General features: G+C 46.8%; 1 protein-coding gene across 3 annotated transcripts in view; it reads right to left on the bottom strand.

The window, feature by feature from the left end:
* Positions 1 to 15,517, bottom strand: part of LATS2 (large tumor suppressor kinase 2) — a 120,764-nt gene that overhangs the window by 54,345 nt on the left and 50,902 nt on the right. Inside the window, exons 1-2 of one of the 3 annotated variants that reach the window (XM_034758771.1) lie at positions 13,301 to 13,509; positions 4,026 to 4,560 (exon numbers count right to left, since the gene is read on the bottom strand). In XM_034758771.1, coding sequence (XP_034614662.1) covers positions 4,026 to 4,364 — 339 coding nt within the window. In that variant the 5' untranslated portion in view covers positions 4,365 to 4,560; positions 13,301 to 13,509. Of the gene's footprint in view, positions 1 to 4,025; positions 4,561 to 11,944; positions 12,161 to 13,300; positions 13,510 to 15,517 lie in introns of those variants that run through there. The other 2 variants (XM_034758773.1, XM_034758772.1) reach the window with 2 other exon arrangements.

Below are 15,517 nucleotides of genomic sequence, written 5' to 3'. Positions count from 1 at the left end.
CATACTGGGGGTGCTGCTGCACCTCCTGGCTTGAAGTGGTTTCTATCATATACAGGATTTTAGGGTTACCATTCGTCCAGATTCCCCCGGACATGTCCAGCTTTTTGAGCTAAAAATAGTGTCCGGGGGGAATTTGTAAATGTCCGGACTTCCTCCCCCATGCAGAGCGTGCGCGGCTAACAGGGCAGCCGGCCGGATGGTGCCACTTACATGGGGCTCTGACGGCCAGAGAGAGCCCCGCCCCCGCTTCCCCTGCAGCAGAGATCACTCCCTCCCTCCCTGCATTCGCAGATTGCCTCCGGCAGTCTGGAGCTCCTCCCCCGCTCCTCCTCCACTGCTGCCCAGCGTGCCGGGACGAGTGGCAGGGTAAGGGGGCCAGAGAAGGGGCAGGGAGGTTCTGGAGGGGGCAGTCAAGAGACGGGGGGGGTCGGGAGTTCGGGGGGGGCTTTATGGGGAGGGGTGTGTGGATAAGGTTTTGGGCAGTCAGGGTACAGGTAAGGGGTAGGGTCCTGGGGGGCAGTTAGGGTGGGTGGAGGTCTTAGGAGGGGGCAGTTAGGGGACAAGGAACAGGGAGGCTTAGGTAGGGGGTGGGGTTCTGGAGGGCAGTTAGGAGCAGGGGTCCCAGGAGGGGGCAGTCAGGGGACAAGGAGTGGGGGGGGGGGGGGGGGGGGGGGGGGGGGGGGCTGGCAGGGACCAGGGGTGAGGAGAGGGATCGGAGCAGTCAGGGGACAGGGAGCAGAGGGGTTTAGATGGGTCGGGCGTTCTGGGGGGGGGGGGCTGTCAGGGGGTGGGGAGTGGTTGGATGGGGCGTGGGAGTCCCAGGGGTCTGTCGGGGGTGGGGGTGTGGATAAGGGTTGGGGCAGTCAGGGTACAGGTAGGGGGTAGGGTCTTAGGGGGCCAGTTAGGATGGGGGGAGGGTCTCAGGAGGGGGCAGTCAGGGGACAAGGAGCGGGGGGAGGGTTGCGGGTTCTGAGGGGGGCAGGAAGTGGGAGGGAGTGGAAGGGGCAGGGACGGGGCTAGGGCAGGAGGGGGACGGGGCTCCTCCCGTCCTCTTTTTTGCTTGCTGAAATATGGTAACCTTACAGGATTTACAGTTTGCTTCAATGTATACACTATACACATTGTTCCAGCACCCCAGTCCATTCGGTGTGTTAATAATCGTTGCTAAACTGAAAACATACTACAGAGGTATCCAGTAGTGGACCTTAAAAAATTCCTTTTAGTACTGGTAGATTTTTTTCTAACACTGGTCCTGGCCCAGTGACCAGAAAGAATGAAAATGTTGATCTTTGCACCCTCAAGTATAGTCCAATGGAAGTAGGGTTCCTCTGGAACGCAACACCAAACCAAATCAGCCCAGATCTATTGTGAGAATGAAGTTCTTCAGACCATTATGATGAACATCACACAGCATTTAGATGTTTTCAAAAACCACGTGGACACCTTAGATTAGATTTACTGATGGGAAATCACTGATTTCAGTTAAAGATCATTAAGTAGCTGGTTAGTATTTTATACAGTGAGCAGGAGTAGGCTTGCTGTATGGGAAAGTTAAGAGGGACCCTCCCACCCCCCATTAGGCCATTTAAGGCCCAGTGTTTTTCTATTTTTATAAAATCGTTTTCTAAATCCTTGTTTCCTGTGTATCTAGAATATTAGTTCCATCAATGGTTTGTTTAAGTTTTTAAACTCACTCCTGGCATGGATTGGGAAAGTGGCATGGAACATCCTCCTGACTGGGCAAAGGCAGGAGAAACCACAACCTTTCTTTTCAGATGAGAAAAAAAACACTGCAAAATATGCATTCACCACCTCCAGATTAGACTCCATCTGGGCTGAACATGACTGCCACCAAGGAGCTATTTTCATGCCATGCACTTAAAGGCAGGAGTAAAAACACAAGCTTCACTGGCTATTTATTTGGTTGAATTTAGGGTCCTCATTTAAAGCAGTTAGCAGAGTCCAAGCTACCTCAAGGAACTCCCATCCATTCACAACCTTCCAAGACATCTATGCTTCATCTAGATTGGACCAGGTAAGATTATGGGATGCAGGAACAGAGCATTTTCAGAAACAGGACACCAGTTGTGGAATCCCCAACAGGAGATTATGTCAAATCCGACCCTGACGATGTTCAGATCAAACTGCCTTACTAATTTGATATGGCTGCCGCTAGTAATGGCATCTTCACAGGACCAAGCCACAACTGGGGAAACTGAATGGAAAGAAGTGAAACTCAAGGAAGGAATCAGGGAGAGGAGGAAAAAACCACAAACATGCACTCCAGGATCTAGGGAGCCTATGAGAAGGTGAGCATTTAGAGCACAGTCAGAGCTGACTTTAATTGTTGTACAGCACTTCAGATCCCTGATGCCACTATCTGAGACCTATAAAAATAGTTATAAAAAATTATATATACACAGTACACTACACTGAATTTCATGAAACATTTTTAGCTATAAGTCCCAAAGCATTCTGAAAGATAAGCAAGCATCCCTGTTTATAGATGAGTGAAGTGTGGTTAAAGCAGAAAGTTTTAGAAGTCTGCACTCAAAAGCATGTGTGCATAATGTGTCTTTGTAATATACCCAATTTGTACGTGCAAATCAGGGATCCCATTGTGCTCACTTAACCTTCACTCATTTATGTGCATCCAGTATTTGCATTCAGAAGTGCCATAGGAACTTCTGAGTGCAGACTTTTAAAAATGTAGGCCTTCGCGACACACAAGCTCACACTGGCAAGTCAGTGTCACATCCAGGAAGAGAACTCAATTCAGCATCTGAATCACTGGACCAGGTAACATCTAGTTGCTCCCCCTCAATCCTCCCATTATCATCTGGGTCTGCATCCTGTCTTCTCTCTACCCAACTTGTAGAAGAACATAAGCTCACTGGTGCAGAGACTGTCTAAATCTCTCTGTCCTGTGCAGCTCCAAGTAAATGTCAATGGTTGTTATTATGAATTATTTGTCAAGCAACCTCCCCCTTCCCCCCCCCCAGGGAAAGTTTTAAGAAGTTGATAGTCTTTGAAAGGTGCCTTGAAGGTCAGTAAATACAAGCGTTGATAGACAAGTAAGTGGAAATAAGGTTTGGAATCAAGGAACCATGGTTGAGAACACCTTGCCATTTAAATCAGGGGACTATAAAAACACAAGTGTTTCTCCTTGATGCACAAATGCCATTTGAGCATAAATCGTAAAAGATGGTTTCTCATGCAGCCAGGACTTGAACCAGAAACAGAGCTTTATAAGTCAAAACCAACACCTCAAATTGTACCCACACACAAATGGGAAGATGATGCCAACTCCAGAGCACATATGTAAAATACTTCCAATGAAAGATACTGTTTAACACAGAAATAGCTACACTATGTACCCTCCACCCCCACACAACCCTTCCGTAAACCTGGCTATGCAACAGTGGGCATATTTCAGTTAAGAAGCCAGACATAGTCCCTTTCGTCTGGTTGCTTCTGAAAGTCAATGAGACTTGGGGTGTAAGTCACTAAGGGTAAAATTTTCAAAAGCACTTAAGTCTTTGACAGCTAACTCCTAGCCAAGTCACAGTATGGCCAAGCACTGAGCTAAAGCATTGAACTGCACTGCCCAGTTCTGATGAAACAGATGAACAGCTGAGTGTCATATATGTCTTTCAGGCACCCCAGCACACATCCTATTATTACTCCTACTGTGCCCATAGACACACCAATAAGATAAATGACAGAAGTGACAGAACAGAAACCTATGGGATCCCATGACAGCCCATGGGACAGATTAACGGCCATCCAATGCTACCCACTGAAACTACTCAAAGGAAGGAACAGATCCACTCAACAATAAGTCATCTACCCTACTAAAGCCTCCAGCAGCAACCATACTTAATGGCCAACAGCAGCAAAGGCAGTTGACACTAGAAGAATCAACATTTCCTTGGGTCAACCACCAGCTGATATAATTTCCGTAGATTTACATATACGTCCTGTAAACCCAGTGTAACATTCCTTCCCCCCAAATTCATACGTACCTGATCACAGCCTACATTCACCAATTCCTGCAGCATCTGCCTATTTACTTCTGTAGATGCTGAGGTGCCTGACTCATTAGCAAAAGGCAACAAAGAATATCTGATTTCTCGTAGTGCTTTCTGATAAGGTCCAAACTTGGCTGTTGATCTCATTTGCTGCTGCCTGGCAGCATCTTTCCCTATTAAAATTTTAGGGTCCAGAGAAGTTTCACTGCCTGGTCCAACAGGTAATCCCTGACCTGACGATTTGGAAGGCTGCTTTAAACCTTCACGAATCTCTTGTAATCTTTGCCTGCTGTTTCCAGAATAAGTTGTAGCAGGAAAAGTCTTTGGCCTCATTGTTAATCCAGTTTTTTTTCAGCATAAATACAATCTTCTTACTTTTTAGAATAAAGTAGTTTTAAAATAAGTGTTCCTCTCTTGATGATCCTTAAACAAATAGTTTCCACTCAATGTTTTAGTTCAGTTCACAATCTTCATGGCTCCTACAGAGAATGAAAAACCCTGGAATCATCATTGTGCAGACTGTTTGTACCTGAAACAGAAAAGAAAATATAAACTTAGTCTCACAGAATTTTCTGCCTGTTTTAAATGGTTTGCCACTTACGGGACTTCAACATGACGACAATGACGGTTTAACCAGTGAAAGCAGTAGAACCAGAAAGCAGTAGAACCTGACTATACCAGTCCTCAAAGCTGAACATCATTTAATAAATTTCACTTATCTGTTTTCCATTCAAGGATCTCAAAGTTGACGAGAACTGGTCAACATTTCTCAGGTAAATGTAAAATGAACTTTTTTAGAAATTAAATTTTCACAGAAAAGAGTTATTTCTCTGGAAATTTTTGGTTTTCAAAAACCAAAAATATTTTCAGTTTTCAAAAACTGACAACCAACAACCTAAAACTTTAAAAATCTCACTGTATTTAAAAAGTTTGGTGGCAAGTTTCCTGTACAGCTGCATAACTAAAAACAGGCCAAAACTATCTTTTATTTCATAGCTAGTGAAGGGTATATTCATGCTGAGGCTTTGTATGTCAAGATCTTGCCTGAAGAAAAGTTCTTGTTTGTCTTACAATAGCTGAGTTATAAATCCCAGAAAAGGAGATTTATAATGGCAATACTGACAACTCTAACTATAGCATTTCCTACTATTTCAAAACCAAGGTCAGCAGCAACAAGACATTCTGACATTCCACTGTAACATCTAAATAAATCTTGAAGATGAAGAACTTTACTCTCCTTGAGTAATACCTTTCTCTACTGAGTCAGGTACAACTTAGTGTGAGTAACTAATCTGATTCTTGCAGTGTAGGGTTTTTGCATACTAATCTTGAGCAAAGGTGGCCGAATCTAAATTAAGATGAGTAGTGACAAAGAATAAAAATCCTAATCTGGAAACAAAAAAAGACTGCTAGCTTGTCAATCACAAGTATGCTTACTCTGACACAGGGAAGGACACTCAATTCAGTTTCTGAGCTCTTTGGTGGGGTGTTTGTATCATCATATATCTTTATATAACGCTTAGCACAATGAGGCTCTGACCCTGATGGGGCTCTGCTGCCATTACCATAATAATAAATATTAAATAGAATATTCAAAATAAGATTAAAAGATCCACCACACTACTGAAACTGCTTCCACACCTCTGCAGCTGCTACCATTTGGCTGAAAGTTTTAGCCCCAAAAGGAGAGTTCTTCCATAAAGATTATAATCCATCATTTTCACATGCTTATATCAAAGTGCCAACAGACCCTTAACTCTAGCTTCTGCTATTGTGAAAACTATAGTATTTCTCATCTTGAACTGGCTGCCAAAAGAGTACAGTCAGAGCTTTAAATCAAATGTGTCCTTTAACTTTGCTCACTGTTCCCCAATTTAGGGACCAATGGAACCATCACAGAGCTTGGAGAACATTTGCAGATTTACACCCTACATCCTCATCACCCATCGTGCTGGGCCACTATCCTGAAGGCCAAAGGGGTCTGGGCAAGTCTATCTTTGAAGCCCAACATCACTCCCTAATTGGCAGAGGGTTCATTGCTGAGTGACATAAACTAGGAGGACTCAGCACGGAACAGAACACAGTGGCGCCACACCATACACCAAGCCACAGCTCACTTTGAGGAGAACAGACGTGCTCATGAGACAGAAAAGCAACAAAGGAGGAAAGAAAGGACACAACAGTCAACTATGTCTCCTCCAAGATCACACCTGTCACTTCTGTGGGAAAATCTGCAGAGCACGAATTGGGCTCCTCAACCACCTAAAAACCCACCAATGAACCCCTGTGGCAGACATCATCCTCGCATCGAGGGATAGCGAAGATAACATAAAGCCTTTCCTCTTAACCAGGGGCTGAACCCTTTTAAAATGGGAAAACAGGATAGTGGAATCAAATCCAAGTCTCCAGTACAACTGTGCATCTCTTTAAACAGTGGCAGCACTAACTAATATGTTAAATTATCATACAGGAGTAACATCCTTACATAATGTGTCACATGCCCCTCTGGCGGCTAATACACACAGAAGATAGCCTATTACACTTATCATCTAGAATTACACATTAGTTCAAATGGTAGACTTTGGTGCTAAAGGTCCTAGGTTTGAACCCTGATAATGATCCATGGTAGGTTATCACTATCTAAACATTTTTTTGTTAAAATTTAAATTAAAAAAATGTGCCTTAGTGGTTAGCCAGATGACCTAGTACCAGACTCAGGGATACACTATACGAGAGCTGGATTCAACCTGAGATCTCAAACTCTTTGTCCCCCAATTCTTGGTGGTGTCCTGCAATCCTTAATAATAAGTTGTTTGTGTCTAAGTCTGCAATTAATGGTGAGAGGAAGTCTGTGATGACAAAAAGGGTTAAAGCTACTCATCCATACTGTGACATTTCCTCCTAAACAACAATTCAATCATCAGTTAGCAACAAATTCTGCTCAGACACACACAATGTGGCTGCCAACGCAGTCAGGGGCGTGGGGAAGTGCATGCAGGTTTCTGAGGGTAAGATTTGGTCCCCCTAATGTGATAATAGCAGCTAAAATGGACTTTAATAAATAAAAGGCACTTAAACAATATTATTGAAGCCATTTTAGGAATACACCATAACTAAATAGCATTTCATAGATGAAAATTACACTTACAGTCCAATTTATTACCCGGTGTTTCCTTTCCCTTTCCTGACAGCAGCAGACACCGTATGGCTGGGTTTAGGAGAAAGAACAAACAAGGACTTCTCTCAGACCCGGTGCCAGTGTTCAGGCATGGGATGTGATAGAGAGGAATGCAATTCCTCCAACTCCTTGCAACCCAAGAATTGGCCTCTTGCTTACACAACATGTCTCACTGAAAGAAGCTTTGTGGCCCATGATCCAAAGCATGATTCTAATAATGCTGGGTCAAGTCAGCTGGCAACTTCTTGAGCTTTCTTTCTGTTTTAGCAGCATTAACTAACTGAGTGATCAGCATTACATTTACAGTATGAATGAGAATAGCAACAACAGCCACCAGATAACTGTAAATGTGTTTTATATTTTCCAGCAGAAAGAAAAGTTAACTTAGTAGGCATGATATGCCGAGTATTGGAATAGCATTTAAATATTACAGATCTGCAAAGGAAACCAAATTGTCCGTGACCTTCATAAATGGTGGACTTAGCTGTGCTGTACTTTTTTAAAAACCACAGAATTAAATATCAAAAATATCAATTTATATTTATAAGCATGTCTGTACAGCTTGTACTATCCCAATTTTGAAAATTCATGATCCTTCTAACATTCAACCTGTCTTTGAAATGAGTGTCCACCTCACGCCCCTACAATCACGAGTAATCATTTTGCAAAATTATTTGTTTTAAATCATTCTGATTAAACACCATTAAGCTTTTCAAATAATTTCTGCCCATTACTAAATTACAATACCCCAAAATAAAAAAGTTAGGGTTACCTTCATTACAGCAAGTTAGAACAATTTTTGTAGAGTTGAGGTTTTTTTTTTTAAGTTGACAAATACTGACAGAGGTTGTGGTAGTAGACAAACAAACAGATACATTCAATTTAAACTATATTCCCCAGGCAGGTGTTCCGGACAATGCATGGCATAACAAATTAAAATACAATGAAAAAGCTACCATCATTAATATGCAAAATAAAAAAGTAATGATGGTGTCTTAACACGAAAAGGAGGAGGAGAGGAAAAAAGTTCTAAATGTGTCATAATAAGAATGGTCACCAAAAACCTTTTAAATGGAAAAGTAATGAGGTGTTTTATAGAAGAAATGAACCAAAATAATTTTCAGAGGATAGAAAGTTCCATTCTCCAAAGACCCAACAACAAAGATACAATCCCCTAACAATTTAAGGTGAGAAGGCAGAATCCCTAAAAGACACAGGTGTGGTCAGAGCAAAAGTAGAATAAGCCTCAAGGAGGAGGGCTCACAATACTTTAAAATAGTAAGTTATTATTAAGCAATAAAAGCCACTTTAAAAATCATCTGTTCCATCTTCAAATTAGTCTGACTGTTGACACGTCAAAGGTGGCAAATGTAGAGAGTGCAGGACAGGTATAATAGGATTGTGGTTATTCACGCCAATGAGAAAAAACAACAGACCACGCTGCTGAATTCTGAACAAGCTGCAAATGACAGGAATGCCCTTCTGTGAGCCCTCTAAAAAGGTAGCAATAACAACACCTTGCTATCCCAAGGGCACAGAATACTACTGTCATAAACTAAATCAGATGCAAGCATCACAACTGAAAAATACCTCTTTGTGCCACATGGCTTTTCTGGAAAGGGTGTGATGAAAAGCAACACCAAGATTCTTAACCTCACTCATCGCCTTTCAGTCAATCCCCTCAACCAGCAGGAATAAAAACAGGGAGCAAGAGTAACCAATGACAAGACTTCTGTTTGACCAGGGCTAAATACAAGCTAGTTCTGACATATACAGCTGACAATACTGTTCAAGTATTCCTCCAGAGCAGAGACCAAATCTGCATTGTCAACAAATGAGGCAGAGCTGTGTATCATCCACTGAATTAATTAATCCCCAGAGCCATATAGAAATAGGGGGCTCTAGTGTTGACAAGGTATTGCTGAATAGCCCCACATCGAAAACACACAAGCTGATGGGTTATCACTTTTGCTGGCCTATCTACCCAAGAAGGGCATGTCCACACTACCCTCCTGTCAGTGCTGCATGTTCTCACCAGGAGTGCTTCCACCGACTTAAGAGGGGCAGTGCTGGAGGCTGCATCCCCTCCCCCCCCCGGCTCTTGGCTCCCCACTGCAGCTGGGCTCACAGTTCTGAGCTCACAGTTCTGAGCTCAGCATCGGGCAAATCCCGGGAGCAGGAAGCTAAGAGCCCAGCAGGGAGGAGGCAGCAGGGCTTCCAGTGGCAGGGAGCAGCGAACCAAGAGCCAGGGGGCAGCTGGTCTCCTGGTGCCAGGGAGTGAGGAATCAAGAGCCGGGATGAAGAGAGGAAGCCGGGCTCCGGGGAACCGAGGTGGGGAGCTGGGGTCCAGGCAGTGGGGAGCCAAGAGCCAGGGGAAGGGGGACATCTGCTCTCCTGGAGGTGGGGAGCCGAGAGTTCGGGGGGGAGGGGTAAGGAGGGGAGACCTGTGCTTCCGGCAGCAGGGAATCCAGGCAGCAGCTGGGCTAGGAGCTGGGGAAGCTGGGCCCCAAGCAGGGCAGATGCAGCCTGGCTGGGAGAGGGGAGCCCGGGGGGCAGCCTGGCTATAGCTGAGCACCCACCTGCCCCAGTGACAGCCTAGTTTTCTTGTAAATTTCACAGCTCCATCATGGAGCCCTGAAATTGACAAGAATGACAGCCAGCAGCTAATGTAAGTAACAGTGTCTACACAAACACTGTGTCGCCTTAACCACACGGACATGAGCCCTACGCATCTCGTGGAGACGGAGTTATTATGTTGATGTAACAGGGCACTTACATCGGCAGGAGGAAGACTGTAGTGTGTACACTGACATAATTAGGTCACCTAATGCTGTAGTGTAGACCAAGCCCAGGTATCTAAACCAGCTCCCTTGGAACTTTTACTCCACCTTCCGAGTAAAATCCAATAAAAAAAGCCAGATGCTGGTTCATCTGAGCTGGATCCGTATGTACGTTGATACAAACTCCTGCCAAGCACAGTGGCTCATGACTTCTTTTTTTGGAGATGAATCCTGGGTGGAGGGAGGGGTCATCACCCATATACCAAAATCCCCATGTGTCATGCCCTAGGTACAGATGCCCTGCCTACTTTCTTATGGCCATTCTCTCTTTCATTCCTTTGTCTTCATTTCCCCCCACCTTCTCTTCTTGTTTTTTCTTGCTATTCTTATTCATTGTTGCTCTAGGGTTTTTTGCCCAAAAGTCCCCAGATACATGCTTCAAAGAGCTCACATATTTACCCTAAGAAAGAGAAAGTTAAGGGGTGACGGGATTAGTCTTGAAGTACAAATATTTAATAATGACCTCTTCAATCTAGCAAAGAAAGGTGTATCACAATCCAATGGTGTAAATTTAAACTTGATTGAAAATAAAGTATACTTTTTTTAACAGTGAGAATATTAACCATTGGAAAAATTTATCAAGGGACATGGTGGAATCTCCATCACTGACTATTTTTAAATCAAGATTGGATGTTTTTCTAAAAGTTCTGTTCTAGGAATTATTTTGGGGAAATTCTATGGCCTGTGTTATACAGGATGTCAGCCTAGATGATCACAATGGTCCCTTCTGGGCTTGGAATCTATGGATCTAACTTTGCCTCCCTGTTCCTCTACTGACACAGGCTAAATGCTACTAAGGGGGAAAGGAGAATCTACTGGTAACTATATGGGGCTGGGACACATGCTCTTGCAGATCAGCTGTATGTTTCAAGAGCAGACATCTGCTTGTCTATCTGGTCTCGTCTACTTAGACTGTAAGCTCTTTGAGGAAGGAACGGTCTATTACTAAATATATGTACAGCTTCTAGAACAAGAGGGCATAATCTCAGCGTCTCTGGCTACCATAATACAAATAATAATACTATGTCACCCATAGCAGCATATTTGAAGTGAGGAGTAGGAATGAAGGCAGGGTCATGTCAATTCTCCCACTCTCACTCTCCTCTATCCCACTAACAGTACCATACAAAATTAGTGTGAAGTCCCCATGGACAGGGGATTTGCACCTTGCCAAAACCATAAACATAGGTCCCAAAATAGCCAGAAGTTTAAAGAAGTTAATTCCCATACTTACCCATCTGACATGTTATAAGCTAGTGATTATATCTTGCAAAGAGTTTATGCAAGACTTTACATTTTCATAATGCTGGTCATATAAGATCTCAACGTACTTTTCAAATATGTTATTTTTCATTACACCCATTGTACAGATGAGATACAGAGAGGTTCAATCAGGACTTTTTAAAAGTGGCTTCTTATTTTGGGTGCCTGACTCGAAATAGTCAAGACCTGAATTTCAGAGGGTCTCAACCTCTTGATTCAGTTGAAGTTCTGGGTGTTCTGAGCTTCTGAAAACTCAAATTCAAGGTGTCTCAAGTTGGACACTGAAAAACTGAGGTAATAAAAATGTTGGCCTAAGTGACCTGCTAAAAGTCATAAAACAAACAAGTCTGTGGAAAACGGGAAGCAGAACCCAGGAGTCCTGATTCCAAAGTCCCTTGTTCAATCTAAATCATCAAACTACACTTTCTCTCAGCAGACAGGAACCCTTTGAACAACACTCTCGGGCATTGCACCAGCCCACCCTAAACAGAAAGTGCTCTAAACTGTTGGGTGGCTAAACAGCAGAGGTGACTAAAGTGACCCAATATCCACAGTTAATTTGTACAGAGACCACAACCTCTTTAGGCAAGGTGCTGTGGGGAGAGCCCACCCCAAAGTATCATCAAACCTACCACACATTTCTACTCCACTTTCCTTAGCTGTCAAGCAGGAAATGGAGGGCGCCCAGAGGCCACGAGGACGGGCTCAGTCAAAGCTGGGAGAGCTCCGGGATGTAAGCGTTACACTCCGAGCAGGTGGGACGTGGAAAGAGTCTGTTTGGAAACGCAGCCCCCCACCCCCGGGAAAAGAGCCAGGCACGTCCTCCCCAGAGCGACAAGCCACCAGCCTGCTGCTATTTGGGGTAGGGGAGAGTCAGCTGGGGGCACCGAGGCCTAAGTGCGTGTCCGAGGCGGCCGGCAGGGGCCTCTCCCGGGCCGGGCTGTCACGTTCATGTCTGCTCCAGAGGCAGCGCTCGGGAAAATGTCGGAAAGCAACTGCGGAGCGCGGCTGCCAAGGGGAGCCACGTTCCCCGGCTGCCCTCGGGCCCGGGACAGAGCGAGCCCCCGGGCCCAGCGCTGCCGCTCACACACCAAGGGACCCCGGCCGCCCGCTCCACTCAGACGCTCGCCCCGGCCGGCGCCCAACTTGCTCCAAAGTTTTCTCGTCCCTTTTCTTCGGCGCGGACCGGAGCGCGGGGACGGGCCCGAGTCCGGTTCAGCCCCGGCCACCGGGGCACGGCGCCCGGCGTTCCCCGCAAGCAGAGCGCGCACTCAGCGGCGGCTGAGCCACCCGCCGGGCCCCGGAGCCCCTTCCCTAGTTACACCAGGGAGCTGCAAGCCCCCGACCCCTAGAGCCGCCGCCTCCACCCAGGCACTGGCCGCGGCTCTTCCCTTCCGCCCGCCGGGAAGAACCGACTCCCCGCAAGCCACCTCCGCCGAGAACTTCTGCTCCCCGCCCCTGGATCCGGTTCTTCGCCACCCTCCCGGGGTGGGGTCGGGAGCCCTCAGCTGCCCCTGCCCACCTCGAAGACACTTGCACTTAGGGTGACCAGATGTCCCTATTATTGGGTCCTTTTCTTATATAGGCTCCTATTGCCCCCCACCCCCTGTCCCAATTGTTCACATTTGCTGTCTGGTCAGTGGTCACCCTACTTGCACTCAGTCCTGCTTGTCGCCCAGCAAGGGCTGGCTGGGTCCTGCTCTTCCTCGCCAGTCCCCCAGGTGCCTCCTACCCCCACCCCAGCACAGGCGCGCGCGCCCTCTCTGGGTCCTGCCTCTGCCTCGCTCCAGGGAGCACCGACTCCCCCAGCCTCGCCCCGCAGCCCGTGCCGCTCCGGGGCGCGCTCTGCTGCTGCTGCCGGGACCCCCGGGACAAGCGTACCCGCCGCGGGGCCCGCTCCCTGCGCGCTGCCCTGAGTGAACCTGAGTAGCCTCTGTGCAGGGGCGAGCTGCGGGCCCGTCCCCGGGGAGTCCCCTCCCCGTCCTCACCTCCAGTCCCGGGGGGAGCCGGGGGACAAAGTGCCGAGCCCCCGCGTCGCCCGTCTCGCTGTGCAGTCGGGGTCAGGGAGCAGCGCCCGGGCCCTTCCCGGCGCGTCTCTGCCGGCGGTGCCGCTCGCTCCCCATCTTCTCCGTCCCCGTCCCGGGCTCCGAGTGCGGCAGCGGCAGGACACAGTTGGGACATTCGCTACATTGTTAGCATTCCATTCGCGTCACGTGACCCGGGCTCGCGTCATTCCAGCCCCCCTCCCTTCACATACCAGCGGGGGGAGGGGCTTCTGCCGCCCGATCAGCGAGCGCGGGGCGGGGCCCTGGCGCCGCCTGACTGGGGCTGGAGCTCGCTGCTGTGTCGCGGAGGGGCGAGAATTCCCCTGGGCACTGAGGCTGTAGGGGGAGCCAGGGGCTGGTGCCTGTGACATCCCGATTTCCTTTGTCCTCTTCCATACACGGACCATCCCTCCCGGAAACTGTGTGTGCAGCCACCTTAGCAAGTTCTTCTCAACCTAGCTGACTTTCAGTTACAGACAGGGCCCAGCTGCAAAGTTCGGGTCTAGAGCTGAATTTCCCCAAAGTTCCTAGCTGTTAGGATTATGGTTTCTGAGTCTGGCCATCATAGAGAGAGCAGCTGGCACACTCTGTCTGCCTGCTTGGCCCTGGCCTTTGTGCTTGAGACTCTGGTTTGATTGGGAATCTTGGGGTCCTTCAGTGCCAGGCAGGGCTGCCCAGAGGATTCAGGGGGCCTGGGGCAAAGCAATTTTGGGGGGCCCTTCCATAAAAAAAAAAGTTGCAATACTATAGAATACTAGGTTTCAGAGTAGCAGCCGTGTTAGTCTGTATCCGCAAAAAGAACAGGAGTACTTGTGGCACCTTAGAGACTAACAAATTTATTAGAGCATAAGCTTTCGTGGACTACAGCCCACTATATTCTCGTGGGGGCCCCTGTGGGGCCTGGGGCAAATTGCCCCACTTGCCCCTTCCCCTCCCCTCCCCCCCCCCTTCCCCCCCGGGCAGCCGAGCCCTGTCCAAAATGGCATTGGACAGAAGAGGGGTAGAAAAAAGGGATAGGTCCAGTTTAAGATGGCTGTGAAGAAGAATGAGGGTCTGGCCCACCCCTGGAATTCTGCCTACTGGGAACTTGCTGGAAAACAGTCTAATGTGAACTGGAGACCTATTCTTGTCTGGGGTCACATAGTGGACAATATATAATTCTCCCAGTTCAATAAATAGCAACTTATGTTAAGGTTTAGTTTATTCTCGTCATGGCACAGAGAAGTCTTGGGCCTTGACTACACTGGCAATTCACAGCGCTGCACTTGCTGCGCTCAGGGGTGTGAAAAAACATCCCCCCTGAGCGCAGTGAATGCAGTGCTGTAAAGCGCCAGTGTAATCAGCGCCTGCAGCACTACACGCTCTCTCGCAGCGCTGCAAGCTATTCCCCTCGGAGAACGGCGCGACTACGCTGGCGGCAGCGCTGTGAATCCGCAAGTGTAGCCAAGGCCTTGGAAACAGGTGTTGGGAGGAGACAAAGCAATCTTAGGCTTTTCAGTTTTCACTTGAGGTAGATATGGATCAAACGTTCACAGTTTGAATTCAACCCCATTACAGAGCTAACGGTCAGCCATGAAGTGTGTATCTGATCATGCCTCCTACAAGTGCTAGAGTTTTTGCATTTGGGATTTCTGTTTAGTTTAGTCCATTATAGAGACCTGACAGAGTTCTGATAGAGATCCAAATTCTCCTAAAACACTGAGGTGTTTCACTTTGGAGATTTGATTCAGGCCCATCAAAACTGTCTTTTTATGGCATTGTGGTGAATATGGACATTATAATAATCAAAGTAGTAATAAAAATAGAATTAAATGAATCCTGCAGTCCTGTTGCAAAGTTCAAGGGAGACTTCTTCATTCTGGATTTACTTTAAAGGCAGTGTTTTAAAGTCTCTTCTGGGGAGGAAGGATTTTGCTCTGCATGTGTATGTTTAAGGGCCAGTCCTGCAAATACTTAAGCACATGGGTAACATTACTAATGTCAGTGGTTCCACTGATTTGAATGGAATTATCTGCATATACAAAGTTAAGTTTGTGCATAACTGTTTGCAGGCTGGGAGCTATGTAGTCAAGGAAGTAAATATGTGAGTAAAGTCACATTACGTGTTCTCAGATAGAGCCTGATCTTGCAAACATTTTTAAAATCTCACACTTGTCTTCT

The sequence above is a fragment of the Trachemys scripta genome, chromosome 1, assembly GCF_013100865.1.
Source record: "Trachemys scripta elegans isolate TJP31775 chromosome 1, CAS_Tse_1.0, whole genome shotgun sequence".
NCBI lineage: Eukaryota > Metazoa > Chordata > Testudines > Emydidae > Trachemys > Trachemys scripta.
This window is presented reverse-complemented; position numbering and strand designations above follow the sequence as displayed.